This window comes from Pseudophryne corroboree, chromosome 2 (assembly GCF_028390025.1).
Source record: "Pseudophryne corroboree isolate aPseCor3 chromosome 2, aPseCor3.hap2, whole genome shotgun sequence".
NCBI classification, from domain to species: Eukaryota; Metazoa; Chordata; class Amphibia; order Anura; family Myobatrachidae; genus Pseudophryne; species Pseudophryne corroboree.
In genome coordinates, this window is record NC_086445.1 from 233,087,931 (window position 1) to 233,105,238 (window position 17,308).

Genomic DNA, 17,308 nt, shown 5'->3' on the forward strand with positions numbered 1-17,308 from the left:
ACGCGGTGCTTACAATCTAATCCGAATAAGAGAGGGGGATGAATGGAAGACTGCCTTTAATACCCACTCAGGGCATTATGAATATTTGGTGATGCCTTTTGGGCTCTCTAATGCCCCGGCAGTCTTCCAGGAATTCATGAACGATGTGCTCAGGGAATATTTGGATAGATTCTTAGTTGTTTATCTAGATGACATCCTAATCTTCTCTCATTCCCTGGAGGAACATCGGAAGCATGTACGCTTAGTCCTCCAGAAACTCAGAGACCACCAGCTTGGGGCGAAGCTGGAGAAGTGCGAGTTTGAAGTCCAGCAAATTGCATTTCTAGGGTATATTATCTCCTCTGAAGGTTTCCAAATGGAGGGTTCTAAGGTACAGGCAGTCCTGGATTGGGTGCAGCCCACTAGTTTGAAGGCGCTTCAGCGTTTTCTGGGCTTTGCAAATTTTTATAGACGGTTTATCGCTGGATTTTCGTCTATAGTGGCCCCCTTGGTGGCACTCACTAAGAAAGGGGCGGATGTTGCTCACTGGTCTTGTGAGGCCAAAGCGGCCTTTGCCCGTCTCAAAAGGGCATTTGTCTCGGCCAAGGTGCTGCGACACCCAGATCCAGAGCGTCCTTTTGTGGTAGAAGTGGATGCCTCTGAGATAGGTATTGGGGCAGTGCTCTCTCAGATGGGAGTGTCTGATAATCGCCTTCATCCCTGTGCTTACTTTTCCCGTAAATTTTCGTCTGCCGAGATGAATTATGATGTGGGTAACCGGGAATTGTTGGCTATAAAGGATGCACTCGAGGAGTGGAGACACTGGCTTGAGGGGGCTAAGTTTGTGGTCTCAATTCTCACCGACCATAAGAATCTGGCATATTTAGAGTCAGCGAAGCGGCACAATGCCAGGCAGGCACGATGGGCTTTGTTTTTTGCTCGCTTTAATTTTTTGATAACATATCACCCTGGGTCATAAAACATCAAGGCTGATGCGCTCTCGCAGAGTTTTGCTCCAGTTCAAGAGACCACCGAGGAGCCATTGCCCATTGTGTCCCCATCATGTATTAAAGTGGGCATTACCCAGGACCTCTTATCATTAGTCCTTAGAGCACAGGAGCAGGCTCCTCCAGACCTTCCGGTAGGTCTCTTGTTTGTGCCTCCTAGGTTAAGACAGCGAGTGTTCCTGGAATTCCATGCCAAGAGGTCGGCAGGGCATCCGGGTATTGCCAGAACTCGGGAGTTGCTGTCTAGGGCGGTGTGGTGGCCCTCGGTGGCTAGGGATGTGGATCAGTGGGTTCGGGCATGTGACGTTTGTGCCCGAAATAAAACTCCTAGAGGGGTTCCTGTTGGCCCATTACATCCACTCTCTATTCCGTCTAAGCCATGGACCCACATTTCCATGGATTTTGTGGTGGACTTGCCCAAATCCTCGGGGATGACAGCCATTTGGGTTGTTGTTGACAGGTTTTCGAAGATGGCGCATTTCGTTCCACTGGTTGGGTTGCCATCGGCCAGATGCCTGTCTGAGTTATTTATGCAGCATGTTGTGCGCCTCCACGGGTTGCCACTTGATGTGGTCTCTGACCGTGGATCCCAGTTTGTGCCCAAATTCTGGAGGGCATTTTGTTCTGATCTCCAGATTTCTGTGAGCTTGTCGTCGGGCTACCATCCACAGTCTAATGGGCAGACTGAGAGGGTGAACCAGTCCTTGGAGCAGTTCCTCAGGTGTTATTTCTCCAAGTGTCATACTGACTGGGTTGCTCATCTGTCCATGGCGGAGTTTGCCTATAACAACGCGGCTCACTCTGCTACAGGGATCTCTCCCTTCCTTTGTGCGTATGGGCATCATCCTAAGGCCAATTCTTTTGACCCCCTGGATTCCATGTCTGGTGGTTCCTCTGTTGTTTCGGTCCTTAGGGGTATTTGGAGGAAAGTGAAGAAAGCCCTTGTGTCTGTGTCATTAGTGACCAAAAGGGTTTTTGATAAGCGGAGAAGACCCTGCAGCTTCAAATTAGGAGACTTCGTCTGGTTGTCCACCAAGAATTTGAAGTTGAGACAGGCATCTCATAAGTTTGGCCCCCGGTTCATCGGCCCTTATAAGATCACCAGGGTTATCAATCCGCTGGCATTTCAGTTAGATCTGCCCCGTTCATTGGGTATCAATAAAACATTTCATTGTTCCCTTTTAAAACTGGCGGTTAGTAATCCTTCCAGTGGAAGACCTTCTCCTCTTCTGATACGGGGTCAGAGGGAGTTTGTGGTTGAAAGGGTTCTTGACTCCAAGATGGTTCGGGGTCGGCTGTCATTTTGGTGCACTGGAAGGGGTATGGCCCGGAGGAGCGGTCGTGGGTGCGCAGTTGTTATCTTCATGCCCCCAGACTGATACGCTCTTTCTTCTCGCAGTTCCCCGATAAACCCGGTGGTAGGGGTTCTTTGACCCCTCGTCAGTGGGGGGGTACTGTTAGGATCTCCTGCTCTGTGCTGCCACGTCGCCATGGCAACCGGGAGGCAAGTGTTAGCGAAGTAACCTGAGCGCAGCTGAGACTCCGGTCCGGGTTTTTACTGTGTAGTGGTTACAGGCTCTGTGCACGGCAGGGAATCCGGCGCTGGTTTTGTGCTCACAGTCTGTGAGGTCTGAGTGGGGCGTGGACAGCACCTGCTATATAAACCATCCTCTCAGGCTAGGCAAATGCTGCTGAATCTTTGTTTGTTAGTCAGTTCCAGAGAGTTAGCTAGTACTGTGTGACTTTGTATTTACTTGTTGCTTACTGCGAATAGGCCTTGGGATTCGGTACTTCATTCTGCCAATCCGGACCTAGCAGTAAGACTGGAGTCAGTTGTTTGACCTGCTGGGGTTCTTTTGCTATTCTGTGAACCCAGCAGGTTTGCGGCTGTACTCTCAGACCTGCTTGCTTATTCCTCCCTCACTGTGCAGGGCGTCCAGGTGTCAGTTTAGTGGCAGTAAGCTGAACCTATGCCCTGCAAGTGGGGGTTAGGATTGTGGATACTCTCCTTGTGTCTATATTTCTATCTCTGACCAAGGAGTTTATTCCCACACCCGTTGGTAACCCTTTAGGGTTTTTTCTGTTGCTCTTAGCAACATCATTTCAGGTGCTCCACATGTTAAATCACTACACATCGCTTCATTGTCCGCTCTATTCCATCTGAGCATTCCTGACACTAGGGAGACACCCAATTCCTGAGCCTTTGGGCTTCTCCGTTCACTTTGTGTTTATTAGTTATTCCATCACCTCCTGTGTATGTTATGTTATACTGTCTGTGAGTTCGTTTGCTTCGCTTCCCTCTCTGTTCATACACCGGTATACTCCTGTTAGCACTGGTGTGCGTAACACCATTTTAGGGACACAGAAGTGTAATGTGGTGGCGCTGCCGGCACACCAAGAGCCTGCATGGGTGAAAGAAATACGTGATAGTATGCATCATATCAATAGGAGATTAGATAAGTATGAATCTCATGCTGAGTGCTGGAGAAAATCTGTGGAGGATGGGATTTTTCAGGGCTCTTTTCTTCCATCCGCAGGCGACCCCTCTGGGTCACATAAGAGACCATTTGCAAATATTGTGAATACTGATACCGACACAGACACTGATTATTGTGTCGATGATAGTGACTCCAGAGAAATAGATCATAAATTGGCAAAAAATATACAATATATGATTGTAGCTATAAGGGAAGTACTGGAAGTCATGGAAGCCACTCCTGTACCTCAGGAGAAGGCTTATTTCTGTAAAGAAAATAAATCCAAGGTCACTTTCCCTCCTTCCCACAAGCTTAATACTCTCTTTGAAGGGATGTGGGTGAATCCCAAAAAAAAATTCGTATTCCCAAGAGAATTCAGGTAGCTTATCCTTTCCCGATGGAGGACAGGAAAAAATGGGAGTCACCCCCTGTGTTAGACAGTGCACTGTCCAGACTGACAAAGAAGGTAATTCTCCCTGCACCTGGAACGGCTTCACTAAAAGAGCCGGCAGACCGATAGATGGAAACTACATTGAAATCCATTTATGTTGCCAATGGTACGCTGCTTGCGCATGGGTGAGTCGCGCTATTGAAAAATGGTCAGAAAGCGTATCATCAGAAATTGACACGATTGATAAAGATGAGATACTCCTTAAGTTAGGGAATATCAAAGATGCTGCCGCATACATGCTAGAAGCAATGAAAGATATTGGACTCTTGAGTTCACAAGCCGCTACCATGGCAGTATCGGCTTGGCGGGCGTTGTGGATTCACCAGTGGAACGTGGACGCAGATTCCAAAAGAAATATGGAGGCTCTCCCATATAAAGGTGAGGCCTTATTTGGCGATGGACTGGATGCGTTAGTCTCGGCGGCTACCGCAGGTAAGTCAACATTGTTGCCTTCTGTACCTGCACCGGCAAAAAAGACATATCACCCGCACATGCAGTCCTTTCGGCCCAATAAACATAAAAAAGTGAGAAGTTCCCCTTTCTTTGCAGGTAGGGGAAGGGGAAAGGGAAAGAAGTCCACAGCGGCTTCAGGTTCCCAGGAGCAGAAGTCTACCTCTACTTCTGCCAAATCTTCAGCATGATGCTGGAGCTCCTTTGCGGGAGGCCACTCGGGTGGGGGCACGTCTCAAACTGTTCAGCCATGATTGGATTCTGTCTGGCCTGGATCCCTGGGTGTTAAAAATAGTGTCCCAGGGATACAAGCTGGAGTTTCAGGACGTTCCCCCATGGCGATTTTTCAAATCGACCTTGCCAGCTTCTCTTCCAGAAAGGGAAGCAGTAACAGCGGCAATCCAAAAATTATGTCAGGATCAGGTCATAGTCCTGGTACCTTTGTCACAACAAGGGGAGGGGTTTTATTCAAGCCTCTTTGTAGTTCCGAAGCCGGACGGCTCGGTCAGACCGATCCTAAACCTAAAAAATCTAAATCTCTACTTGAAATGATTCAAGTTCAAAATGGAATCACTGAGGGCAGTGATTTCCAGTCTGGAGGAGGGGGACTACATGGTGTCTGTAGACATAAAGGATGCTTACCTGCATGTTCCCATTTATCCTCCTCACCTGGCTTATCTGAGATTCGCGGTTCAGGATTGCCATTGCCAATTCCAGATGTTACCTTTCGGTCTCTCCACGGCGCCGAGGGTATTCACCAAGGTGATGGCGGAGATGAGGGTTCTCCTGTGTCAAAAAGGAGTCAATATAATTCCTTATCTAGATGATCTCCTGATAAAGGCGAGATCCAGGGAGCAGTTGTTACAAAACATCACACTCTCCCTGTCAATACTCCAACAACACGGTTGGATCATAAATTATCTAAAGTCACAGTTGGAACCGACGACAAGATTGTGTTTTCTCGGGATGATTCTGGACACAGAAGTTCAGAGAGTATTTCTTCCGGTGGAAAAGGCTCTGAAAATCCAGAAAATGGAAAGGTAAATATTGAAACCATCATGTATGTCGATCCATTAGTGCATTCGGTTGTTGGGGAAGATGGTGGCGGCCTACGAGGCCATACAGTTTGGCAGGTTCCATGCCAGAGTATTCCAGTGGACAAGTGGTCGGGATCCCACCTACACATGCACTGGAAGATAATCCTGTCATCAAAAGCCAGGATTTCGCTCCTGTGGTGGCTACACAGTTCTCACCTACTGGAGGGACGCAGGTTCGGGATTCAGGACTGGCTCCTGGTAACCACGGATGCAAGTCTCCGAGGCTGGGGAGCTGTCACTCAGGGAGAAAGCTTCCAGGGAAAATGGTCAAGTCAGGAAGCCTGCCTTCACATAAACGTGCTGGAATTGAGAGCCATTTACAACGGCTTTCAACAAGCGGTACATCTTCTCCAAGAACATCCCGTGCAGATCCAGTCGGACAATGTAACAGCAGTCGCGTACATAAACAGGCAGGGCGGTACGAAAATCAGAGCGGCAATGGCAGAGGTGATGAAGATCCTCCTCTGGGCAGAAAGACATGTAAAGGCTCTGTCAGCAATTTTCATTCCAGGAGTAGACAACTGGGAAGCAGACTTCCTCAGCAGACACGATCTCCATCCAGAAGAGTGGGGCCTCCACCAAGAAGTCTTCGCAGAGGTGACAAGTCTTTGGGGAGTAACTCAAGTAGACATGATGGCATCTCGTCTCAACAAGAAGCTTCAGAAATATTGTTCCAGGTCGAGAACAATAGCAGTGGATGCGCTGGTTGCCCCACTGGGTGTTCCGGTCGGTGTATGTCTTCCCTCCACTTCCGGTGATCCCAAAAGTGCTCAGGATCATAAGGAAGAACAAGAGTTTGAGCAATCTTCATTGCCCCAGACTGGCCAAGGAGGGCTTGGTACCCAGATCTTCAGGAGTTGCTCATAGAAGATCCTCTGCCTCTTCCCCTTCGCAAGGACCTGCTGTAGCAGGGGCCGTGCGTGTATCAAGACTTACCGCGGCTACGTTTGACGGCATGGCTGTTGAGCGCCGGATCCTAGCCCGAAAGGGTATTCCCAAGGAAGTCATCCCCACCCTTATTCAGGCCAGGAAAGGAGTAACGTCGAAACATTGCCACCGTATTTGGAGAAAATGTGTGTCTTGGTGTGAAACCAAGAAGGCTCCTACGGAAGAGTTTGAGTTGGGACGTTTTCTCCATTTTCTGCAGGCTGATGTGGAGGCGGACCTCCGATTGGGATCAATCAAGGTCCAGATTTCAGTCTTGTCAGTGTTCTTCAAAAAACAATTGGCCTCTCTTCCAGAGGTTCAGACCTTTGTGAAAGGGGTTCTGCACATCCAGCCTCCATTTGTGCCTCCAGTGGCACCATGGGACCTTAACGTGGTGTTGCAGTTCTTTCAATCAGATTGGTTTGAGCCTCTACAAGAGATAGAGTTGAAGTTTCTCACTTGCAAAGTGGTGATGCTTTTGGCATTGGCATCCGCACGGCGGGTGTCTGAATTGGGGGCCTTGTCTCACAAGAGCCCTTACCTGATCTTCCATAAAGATAGGGCTGAGTTGAGGACTCGTCAACATTTTCTTCCGATGGTGGTTTCATCTTTCCACATAAACCAACCTATTGTGGTGCCAGTAGTTACTGACACGTTCACTGAGTCAAAGTCCCTAGATGTGATTAGGGCTTTGAAGATTTATGTCGCTAGAACAGCTCGAATACAGAAAACAGAGTCTTTGTTTGTCCTGGTGCAAAAATAAGGTAAAAAATACCGAAAGGTATTCGGGCGCTGTGAGGCGAGTTGCTTGGCTAAGCAGCAGCCAATATTACGGGGAAGTCACTCCCTAGAGGAAAACTGCAAGAAAGAAGGAGGCTGCGCTGTCAGAGGAAAGAACAATGTCAATCACTGAATGTGTAATTTTTAAAACGATTTATTAAAAAGCAATAACTCATTAAAAAAAACAGTATTCTGTGCAAGATAATATGCCAAATGTATTCAAAAAATGGATTTTACCAATTATATGCAAAAGATGGCGTTTACCCAAGATATTGGTACAGGACTGATGGTTTATATTCTATAGGACACCTTAATAATGCTTTTTAATAAATCGTTTTAAAAATTACACATTCAGTGATTGACATTGTTCTTTCCTCTGACAGCGCAGCCTCCCTCTTTGTTTGTCCTGTATGCTCCCAACAAGATTGGGTGTCCTGCTTCCAAGCAGACTATTGCGCGTTGGATCAGAAGTACGATTCAGCACGCTCATACTACGGCTGGATTGCCGGTACCGACGTCGGTGAAGGCCCATTCCACTAGGAAGGTGGGCTCATCCTGGGCGGCTGCCCGGGGGGTCTCGGCATTGCAACTTTGCCGAGCAGCTACTTGGTCGGGGTCAAACACATTTGCAAAATTCTACAAGTTTGACACCTTGGCCGATGAAGACCTCAAGTTCGGTCAATCGGTGCTGCAGGGTCATCCGCACTCTCCTGCCCGTACTGGAGCTTTGGTATAAACCCCATGGTCATGAAGTGGACACCAGCATCCTCTAGGACATATGAGAAAACAGTATTTTGATACCTACCGGTAAATCCTTTTCTCCTAGTCCGTAGAGGATGCTGGGCGCCCGTCACAGTGCGTACTTTACCTGGAGTTTTGTTTTTAGAGTTACACAAGTTGTGTTATAATAGTTTCAGCATGTTGCTGTAATTGGTTCATGCCTGTTGGCGTGTGTTATGTTGAATGCCATGTTGTGCGGCATGGTTGAGGTGTGAGCTGGTATGTACAGTATCTCACCACTAGTTTAAAGTAAATCCTTTCCTCAAAATGTCTGTCTCTCTGGGCACAGTTCCTATAACTGAGGTCTGGAGGAGGGGCATAGAGGGAGGAGCCAGTTCACACCCATTGAAAAGTCTTAAGAGTGCCCATGGTTCCTGTAGAACCGTCTATACCCCATGGTCATGAAGTGGACCCCAGCATCCTCTACGGACTAGGAGAAAAGGATTTACCGGTAGGTATCAAAATCCTGTTTTCTGCTTCTGTCAAAGTGTGGGGACTTTTATAAATACAGTGGTTGCTCTTTATACTATAATCTTAATTCACAGGCCAATGCTGGGCATTAAGGGGTATACAGTCAGTATGTGCTAAGCTTTGGTGAGTGTTACAATGGAGAGAGATAAAGTACCAACCAATCAGCTCCTAACTACCATTTATCAATCACAGCCTGTAACATGGCAGTTAGGAGTAGGTCAGCTGGGGTACTAATTAGTCACCTGTGCCCGGTGGCGTAACTAGAAATTTTACTCCCCCAAGCCAAAACATTCTCTGGCGCTCTCCCCCCCCCCCCCCACAATTGCCACTAGCAAAGGGATGAATCTGCGTGTGCCCAGCAAAAAGGGGGCATGGCCTTGCTGAAATGGGCATGGCTTTGCTTGAAAGGGGCGTGGCATTGCAGGAAAAGACTACCTTATACTTCAGTTTTGCAACCTGCATGCCCAGACGTTGGCCACCACAGGAAAAAAATAATCCTGATTCATGCCCTTTACATTATTTGTATTTTTTCCTCCTTATAGTAATGTCCAGTATACATTATGCCACATACTGCAATGCCCCTTAGACATTATGCCACACACACTAATGCCCATGACACAATATGCCACACACCGTAATGACTGTGAAACATTATGCGACGTATCGCAATGCCCGTTATACATTATGCTACATACTGCAATGCCCCTGATACATTATAGCACATACAATGCCTGTGACACATTATGACACACACCGCAATGTCCGTGATACATTATGCCACACACTGCAATGTCCGTGATACATTATGCCACACACTGCAATGCCCGTTACAACTTATGTAACACACTGCAATGCCCCTGAGACATTATGCCACATACCACAATGCCCGTGATATAGTATACCACACACCGTAATGCCTGTGATACATTATGCCACACACCGCAATGCCCATTACACATTAAGCCCTACAGTAAGGCTTTTAATTACTTTTAAATTACCTGCTCGTTGCCAGGGGTTTCATGCTCTTGGTTCCATGTATGGTGCCAGGTGTTTTCATGCTAAGGATGTCATGCTCGTTGCCAGGGGTTTCATGCGCTAGGTGTTATGCTTGTAGCCAGAGGTATCATGTGCTGGGTTTCAAGCTTGTTGCCAGGGGGTAATATTCATTGCCAAGAGTTTCATGCACTGGGTGTCTTGCTCGTTGCTAGGGGGTAATGCTTGTTGCAAAGGATTTCATGAGCTGGGTGTTGTGCTTGTTACCAGAGTGAAATGCTTGTTGCTAGGGCTGTGCTCCCAGTGCCACATATGCCCCCAGTGCCAGATATTCCCCCACAGTGCCAGATAAAAATATGCCCCCATAGTGTCAGAAACACATATGCCCAAGTGCCAAATATGCCCCCCAGTGTCAGATACACATATTCCCCCAGAGCCCCATATGCCCCCCAGTGCCAGCTACACATATACCTCTAGTGCCAAATATGCCCCCTCAGTGCCAGGTACACATATACCCCCAGTGCCAAATATGCCCCCAGTGCCAGGTACACATATGCACCCAGTGCCAAATATGCCCCCCCCCCCCAGTGCCAGTTACACATATACCCCCTAGTGCCAAATATGCCCCCCAGTGCCAGTTACACACCCTCCCCAGGCTGCCCTGCTGCTGTGAGTTTTGGGAAGGAGCCGGAGGGCACAGCACGCATCTCTCCTGGCTGTGTCCGTCCTGTGTGTATCTCGTCTCCAGCGGCAAGTCTGTCAAATGAAGTGCCGGTACGCTCTGCCAATCAGGGCTCGCGGACCGGCAGCCACCAGTCCGCATGCTCTGATTGGCTCACGAACTGGCACTTCATTTAACAGACATGCCGCCGATGCTCGCCGCCGGATACCCAGGAGGGACACACCGGAGAGGCGCGCGCTGTGCCCTCCGGCTCCTTCCCAAAACTCACAGCAGCAATTGGCGGCGGCGGCGCCCCCGCAGCCTTGTGCCTCCAAGCCACCGCAGCGGCTGCGGGAGCAGTAGTTACGCCACTGCCTGTGCCTAAGCATCAATATCCTTAAATCCTGGACTGTTGGGGTGCCTTGAAGACTGCGTTTGGGAACCACTGCAATAAGCAAAGATTTTATTTTAACTTTTATTTCACACATTGAATGTCCCATTTTCATTCCACTTTTTCTACAAAACTTGAATAATCTTTTTTTATATATAGTTTTTTTTAAAGTTTTTTTACTTTAAATTTTTTTAAAATTCCCCCATTTTGTTACATGTGCATTAATAGTACTTTATTTTTTACGCAGTGATAAACATCAGTCTTCATCATGTGGCTCGCTGTGCTGGTGGTGTTGGTCCTCATCCTCCTGTACAGATGGTACAGACAGAGTCAGATACTGGAGAATCTCTCAGATAAATATGTCTTCATCACCGGATGTGACACTGGATTTGGGAACCTGTTGGCGAAGAAGCTGGACAGACGTGGAATGAGGGTTCTGGCTGCCTGTCTGACGGATACAGGAGCTGAGAACCTGAAGAAGGAGACCTCCAGCAGACTGCAAACAGTAATACTGGATGTTACTGACAATCAGAGTGTGAGCTCTGCTGTTGAGTGGGTTAAGCACAACATCAGAAATGAAGGTAAATATGAAAGCAATGACAGATTTGCTACAGTACATGCCTCACTTTTCTATGAACCCTCCTAGATAAAGGTTATTTCCAGGGGCGGATTGGGAACAAAATGCGGCCCTGGAAAAATTTGTACTAGTGGCCCCACATGTGCAGCACCAGAGGTGTAAGGTCTAGCCATGGGCCATGGCAGCTGCACCCTCCCCCCAAGACTTTCCAGATAGTGGGCATGTCCACTGTCCAGCATCAAGGGGGAAGTTTAAAAAAAATAAAATTAAATATTATGAGCACATAATATGATACAGAATTTTGGAAACTATGGAGGTCATTCCGAGTTGTTCGCTCGCAAGGCGATTTTAGCAGAGTTGCTCACGCTAAGCCGCCGCCTACTGGGAGTGAATCTTAGCATCTTAAAATTGCGAACGAAGTATTCGCAATATTGCGATTACACACCTCGTAGCAGTTTCTGAGTAGCTTCAGACTTACTCGGCATCTGCGATCAGTTCAGTGCTTGTCGTTTGACGTCACAAACACTCCCAGCGTTCGCCCAGACACTCCTCCATTTCTCCGGCCACTTCTGCGTTTTTTCCGGAAACGGTAGCGTTTTTTCCCACACGCCCATAAAACAGCCTGTTTCCGCCCAGTAACACCCATTTCCTGTCAATCACATTACGATCGCCAGAACGATGAAAAAGCCGTGAGTAAAATTACTAAGTGCATAGCAAATTTACTTGGCGCAGTCGCAGTGCGGACATTGCGCATGCGCATAAAGCGGAAAATCGCTGCGATGCGAATATTTTTACCGAGCGAACAACTCGGAATGAGGGCCGATATCCGTATCCCAATCACTATTCACTCAATCTTATATGTCAACCAAGCAGGCAGACAGAGCATACACTAGATCATCTGCAATCACAGGCTAAGTGGCAAAGTCATTTTCATATATGCAAATTATTTTGCATCTTATTCATTATGTCTATAAAAAGGACCAAATGTCCTTAAACAAAACAGGCCCCACGGGTGCGTCGGCCCACCGGGAATCTTCCCTGTGAACCCTATGGCCAATCCGCCTCTGGTTATTTCATATATATATATATATATATATATATATATATATATATATATATAGAGAGAGAGTATGTTACACTATCAGCTGAGCTGAAGTTGGTTTCTGTATCTGCAGTTTTCTCTGTCTTCCAGCTCCTCTCCATGTGTGGCATCCTTCTCCAACACGCAAGGGGCTTATTGGCCCCCTTTTTTATGGTATCGATTGTTTGCCACAATCAGCAGTCAGAGGGTGCTGATCAGCCAATGAAAATGTAAATGAATTAATTTCAACATATATTGTATAACTTATGCACACTTAAACTGATATGATGCATTTATAGACTATATTATAGTACTATATCAGGCTTAAACAAATGAACAAATCACGTTTGTAAAAAAAACAATAACTTTGCAGAAAAACACTTCTAATGTTGAAGAAGTTACTAATGATGATCACACCTGCTCTGATCCTTTCAGGTTGCCGAAGCAACACCATCAGAATTTAGTTAAGTCACACGCATGGCTGCCCAAATTAAACAGATATGGCCATCCAGCGATCTGGTTGGGGGGGAGGTGGGGGTGTATCAAGCCTTGGAGAGACAAAATGGAAAAGTTGTCCAAATCAACCAATCAGCACCGTCTTTGAAATGACACTTAGGGGCTGATTGTTTGCTTTCAACAATTCTTAAGGACCATACACAGGGCCAATATGGCCAATACAGATGATTGTGAACGATATATCGTTCACATCGTCTAGTGTGTATGGTCCTGCAGTCAACGATGCGCGCACTCGCGCTTGTTGATTGCAGGTTGGCTGTCGGCGGTGCAGACAGCTCAATGTGAGCAATGTCACTTGTGACATCGCTCATCACGGCATGTGTGTACGGAGCCGCGATGAGCGATGTCCACAATGTGCCATTGCTCACCCCCCGCAGGCGGCTCCCTCCCCTCTAGCGGCTCCCCTCCCCGCCAGCGGCTTCATATCTGAGGCCGCTGCCGGTAGCCGCTGACCGCTCAGCGCGTCTCCCCTCCAGCGGCTCCCTCCCCGCCAGCGGCTTCATTGTAGCTGAGCCGCTGACGGAAGTCGCTGGAGGGGAGACGCTGACCGCTCAGCGTCTCCATCCACTGCCCCACCAATGTACCCACTTCCCCACCAATTATATTTCCACTGTGCCACCAACGTAATTAAAAATTTATTGTAATGGGTTATAAATTATATATATATATATATATATATATATAAAACACAGGTCCGGCTCTTCCTGTAATAAATATGCTGCGCCGGGTGCCCACACATAAAATGATGTATGTAGATAGGCAGGTGTGGCACTCTTGGCGTCTGAGAAACTTAAATGGAGACATGCATGTTGAATGCCATTTAACATGCATGTCTCCATTTAAGTTTCTCAGACGCCAGGAGTGCCACACCTGCCTATCTATCTATCTATCTATCTATCTATCTATCTATCTATCTATCTATCTATCTATCTATCTTATATTGAACCCATTATAATTAATTTTGAATTACGTTGGTGGCACAGTGGAAATATAATTGGTGGGGCAGTGGGTGATAAAAAACTTAATTGGTTCCCCCTCTACAGCCCTGTCCATACACCCAGAAATGCCTCCCCAATATTAAAATATGTAAATAAGGTGCCAATTCCAAAGATATCTTTTGTCTTTCAAATTGTTTGAGAAAATGCTTAGTGTGTACATTCAGTTTCGTTTGTCAGGACTCCTGGAAGTTCAAGGGAAATTGCTTTCAAATTGTTCTTCTTTCACATTGGTCATGTTTTCTAGTGTGTAGGGCCCTTTACTCCTGATCTCTCTCCAAGCCTTGATACATCCCACCGTACAAGGGATGTATCTAACTTCACATACAAGCAGGCAGTGTATCCCTCTCAGCTCACCCATGGCTTGTTCATGTGCAGACCAGTGGCTTTGCATGCATAATAGGTTTCCCAGGTCATAAATCCGGAAGTCTTCTCATCACTGTAAGAGCTCAGAAGATCTGTCCTAGAATAATAAATACTGGTATGCAGGCAAATAAGGCAGGGTGTATCAGAATTTTCTGGTGAAAATCCAGGGTGAGGCATGTTTATAAGCTCAGCCAATGTCCGCTCATCACTAGTAAATACACTCCAAGCTTTTCCCTTCAGTAATAAATATAGCTTGAATAAGAAAATGACATTACATGGTTAAGTCTGCAGACAAATATCTCAGCTGGCTGCTTTATATACCAATGCTAAAAGTCAGTATGGCTGTTTTGGTAATTGCGTACTGTACAGTCGAACCAATAGCTGGAAATATTATGGTAATATTTAAAGTGATAGTTTTGCTGGTAGTCTGTCACACCCAGTTTGGAATATTTTCATGTATAATCAAATGCAATTATTTGTATTTAAAAAAAATCCTTTAACTTTTTCTTTCCAAAGAGTTATGGGGACTAGTGAATAACGCTGGTATTGGAATACCCACAGCCCCCAATGGCTGGCTGATCAAAGAGGATTTTGTCAAGGTGCTGAATGTGAATTTACTTGGGCTGATTGATGTGACGCTCAGCTTGCTACCCTTTATTATTAGAGCAAAAGGACGTATTATTAACATATCCAGCGTGATGGGAAGATTAGCATTCGTAGGAGGAGGATACAGCATTTCCCGACATGGGGTAGAAGCATTCTCAGACTCCCTAAGGTAATAGTTTGTACAATCTCTAAAATTCTAATGATATGTTCTGTACAGTTGCAAAGTGTATAGCAGTGCCATAGCAGAAGTGCCCTTTGCAAGCAACCCCTATACCCCTCCACAGGCTCACATGATGTCATGACATCACCGAAATAGCACCTGGGGGTAACAAGAAACTGCAACTTTCCAAGCAGTGGGGCGCCTCTCTAGGTGCTAGTCTGTGGATGCGAGTTTGTTTTGTGAAACTTGCAGATTTTGCACGAATGTGTGCACCTGAAAAATCCAAGATCCAATTAGAAATGCCACTTTTTGGTGGTTGCGGTGAGGGTGTACAAATTTTCTACAAAATGCTACCTGGGAAAAGTTCATTAAAAACTTGGGAGAACCTCCTGAACTCCAAAAACATGACAGCTTTGTTAGCAGTACAATATAGGCTGTTAGTGGGCATAAGAAAAGTACTGGACGCTCTTAAAAGATGTTCATTTTGTTAAAGTAATAATAATATATAAAGCAAATTAAATTATTTTAATTAAACATTAATTAAAAGAATAATACCAAAAAAAGTAGACAAAAGGTACTTTTGGGGTAATTTGAGGCGACTTTAAATTTTTTCTAAATATAAAAAAAAATTATAAAAAGCAATTATTTTTCTTGACATAAATATTTAATTACATTTGAGGTGCATAAAAAATGAAAAAGTTGATTTTGGGGTAATTTGCAGATGTGTTTACATACATCTTTGCTATATCCCGCCATGTATGGCACGGTTTTGCATGCCATAGACTCAGAGATTTAGCCATGCCTTGTGATTTTTCTTAATTTGCTTCTTTAATATGTTACTTTACTGTACATATTCTATTATGGCAAACAAAAATTTTAAAATACATCCACTCGCTACTCGTGAAAAACAGCTTAGCCGTGTTTTGCATGTTGTGCCAAATAGAGCAAAATAGCAAAGATGTAAGTTGGCACAGCAACGATCAGATCTGAATCAGGCCCACAGTATCTGTAGATATTACACTATTTATACAATACTATTAATATATATGTTACTACAGATGCGCAGGCTCTCGCGCATGCTGACATGAGCAGAGTCGGTGCCAAAAGAAGGATGGATTGCATCACCAGACCCACCTACGTAATATTGTTACGGAATTAGCCAATGTAGTGATCTGTCTGTTTTGGAATAAATCTTAAAGACATCTTGAGCATGTTTTTCAAATTTGTCTCTTTCCAACATCAATAACTGACATTTTTTGTTGTTTGTTTTAGCGCAATATACTGTATAACAGTTATAAAAAAATATATATCACAAGCACAGCTACAGTACACACTATTTTGTTTTCTAGGCAAAATACTGATTGATCTGGCCCTAAGCCATAAGAGTTACTTGTCACTTGGCTTGTTTCAATCTCATTATTGTGTACGGGCATGACCTAGTTTTACTACTTGTAAACCTGTCCTGGAAACCCATATTTCAACTTTCAGTTCCAATAATAAGTATTTTCCTTTTAAAAAAACAACAGCACATAAGCAAAAACACATCAGTAATATTATTTCAAATATATTAAACATTTTTTTTCTTGAATTAGTCTTTTTAGATAAAGTAAATTACTTACAGTAGCAGAAGTACATAAAAAAAAGCTGTATTCCAAGAATACACCATTTTTAAAATGCTTCTGGAATGGTGTTATTACAGCATGCAAAGTTGGGTTGCAAGCACCTCCGCAATACAGTAGTTCATAATAGGGGTGATTGGGTTCGGTTCCCTGAGAACCGAAACCTACCGAAGTTCACGTCACGAGCCCGGATCCGAGCCCGGCTCGGGTTTTCCCGCTAGACACAGAAACCAGAACGAGGCAAAACGTCATCATCCCACTTTCGGATTCTCGAGGGTTTTGGATACCATATAAAGAGCCGCGTCTCGCCGCCATTTTCACTCCAGTCCCGGAGAGTGTAGCGAGAGGACGTGTCTCTCTCCTCAGTGTCTACTCTGTTTGTGTGGGAAAGTGGTGTGGCGACCTGCTCTGTCTTATGTGTCATTCCAGTGCTGTCTTCTGCTGCATCAGTCCAGTGGTGGTGTCTTGTGTCTTGTGCTGCATCAGTCGAGTCACAGTGGTGGTGTCCTCTGCTGCCATATGTCCAGTGCTGCTGTATAAGTCCAGTCCATTGCAGTGGTGCTGTGTTGTCCTGCATCAGTCCAGTCACAGTGGTGGTGTCCTCTGCTGCCATATGTCCAATGCTGCTGTATAAGTCCAGTGCAGTGGGGGTGTCTTGTGCTGCATCAGTCCAGTCACAATGGTGGTGTCCTCTGCTGCCATATGTCCAATGCTGCTGTATAAGTCCAGTCCATTGCAGTGGTGCTGTGTTGTCCTGCATCAGTCCACTGGTGGTGTCCCTGTGCTGCCATAAGTCCATTGGTACTGCCATATAAGTCCATTGGTACTGCCGTATAAGTCCAGTGGTACTGCCGTATAAGTCCAGTGGTACTGCCGTATAAGTCCAGTGATACTGCCGTATAAGTCCAGTGATACTGCCGTATA

At 45.8% G+C, this 17,308-nt stretch overlaps 1 protein-coding gene across 2 annotated transcripts in view; it reads left to right on the forward strand.

The window, feature by feature from the left end:
• The window catches only part of LOC135011356 (retinol dehydrogenase 7-like), an 80,258-nt gene that overhangs the window by 42,505 nt on the left and 20,445 nt on the right, over positions 1-17,308 (forward strand). For both annotated transcript variants that reach the window (XM_063952451.1, XM_063952452.1), the window contains 2 exons: positions 10,712-11,045; positions 14,516-14,774. In XM_063952451.1, the coding sequence (XP_063808521.1) occupies positions 10,733-11,045; positions 14,516-14,774 (572 nt within the window). In that variant the 5' untranslated portion in view covers positions 10,712-10,732. The remainder of the gene's footprint in view (positions 1-10,711; positions 11,046-14,515; positions 14,775-17,308) is intronic.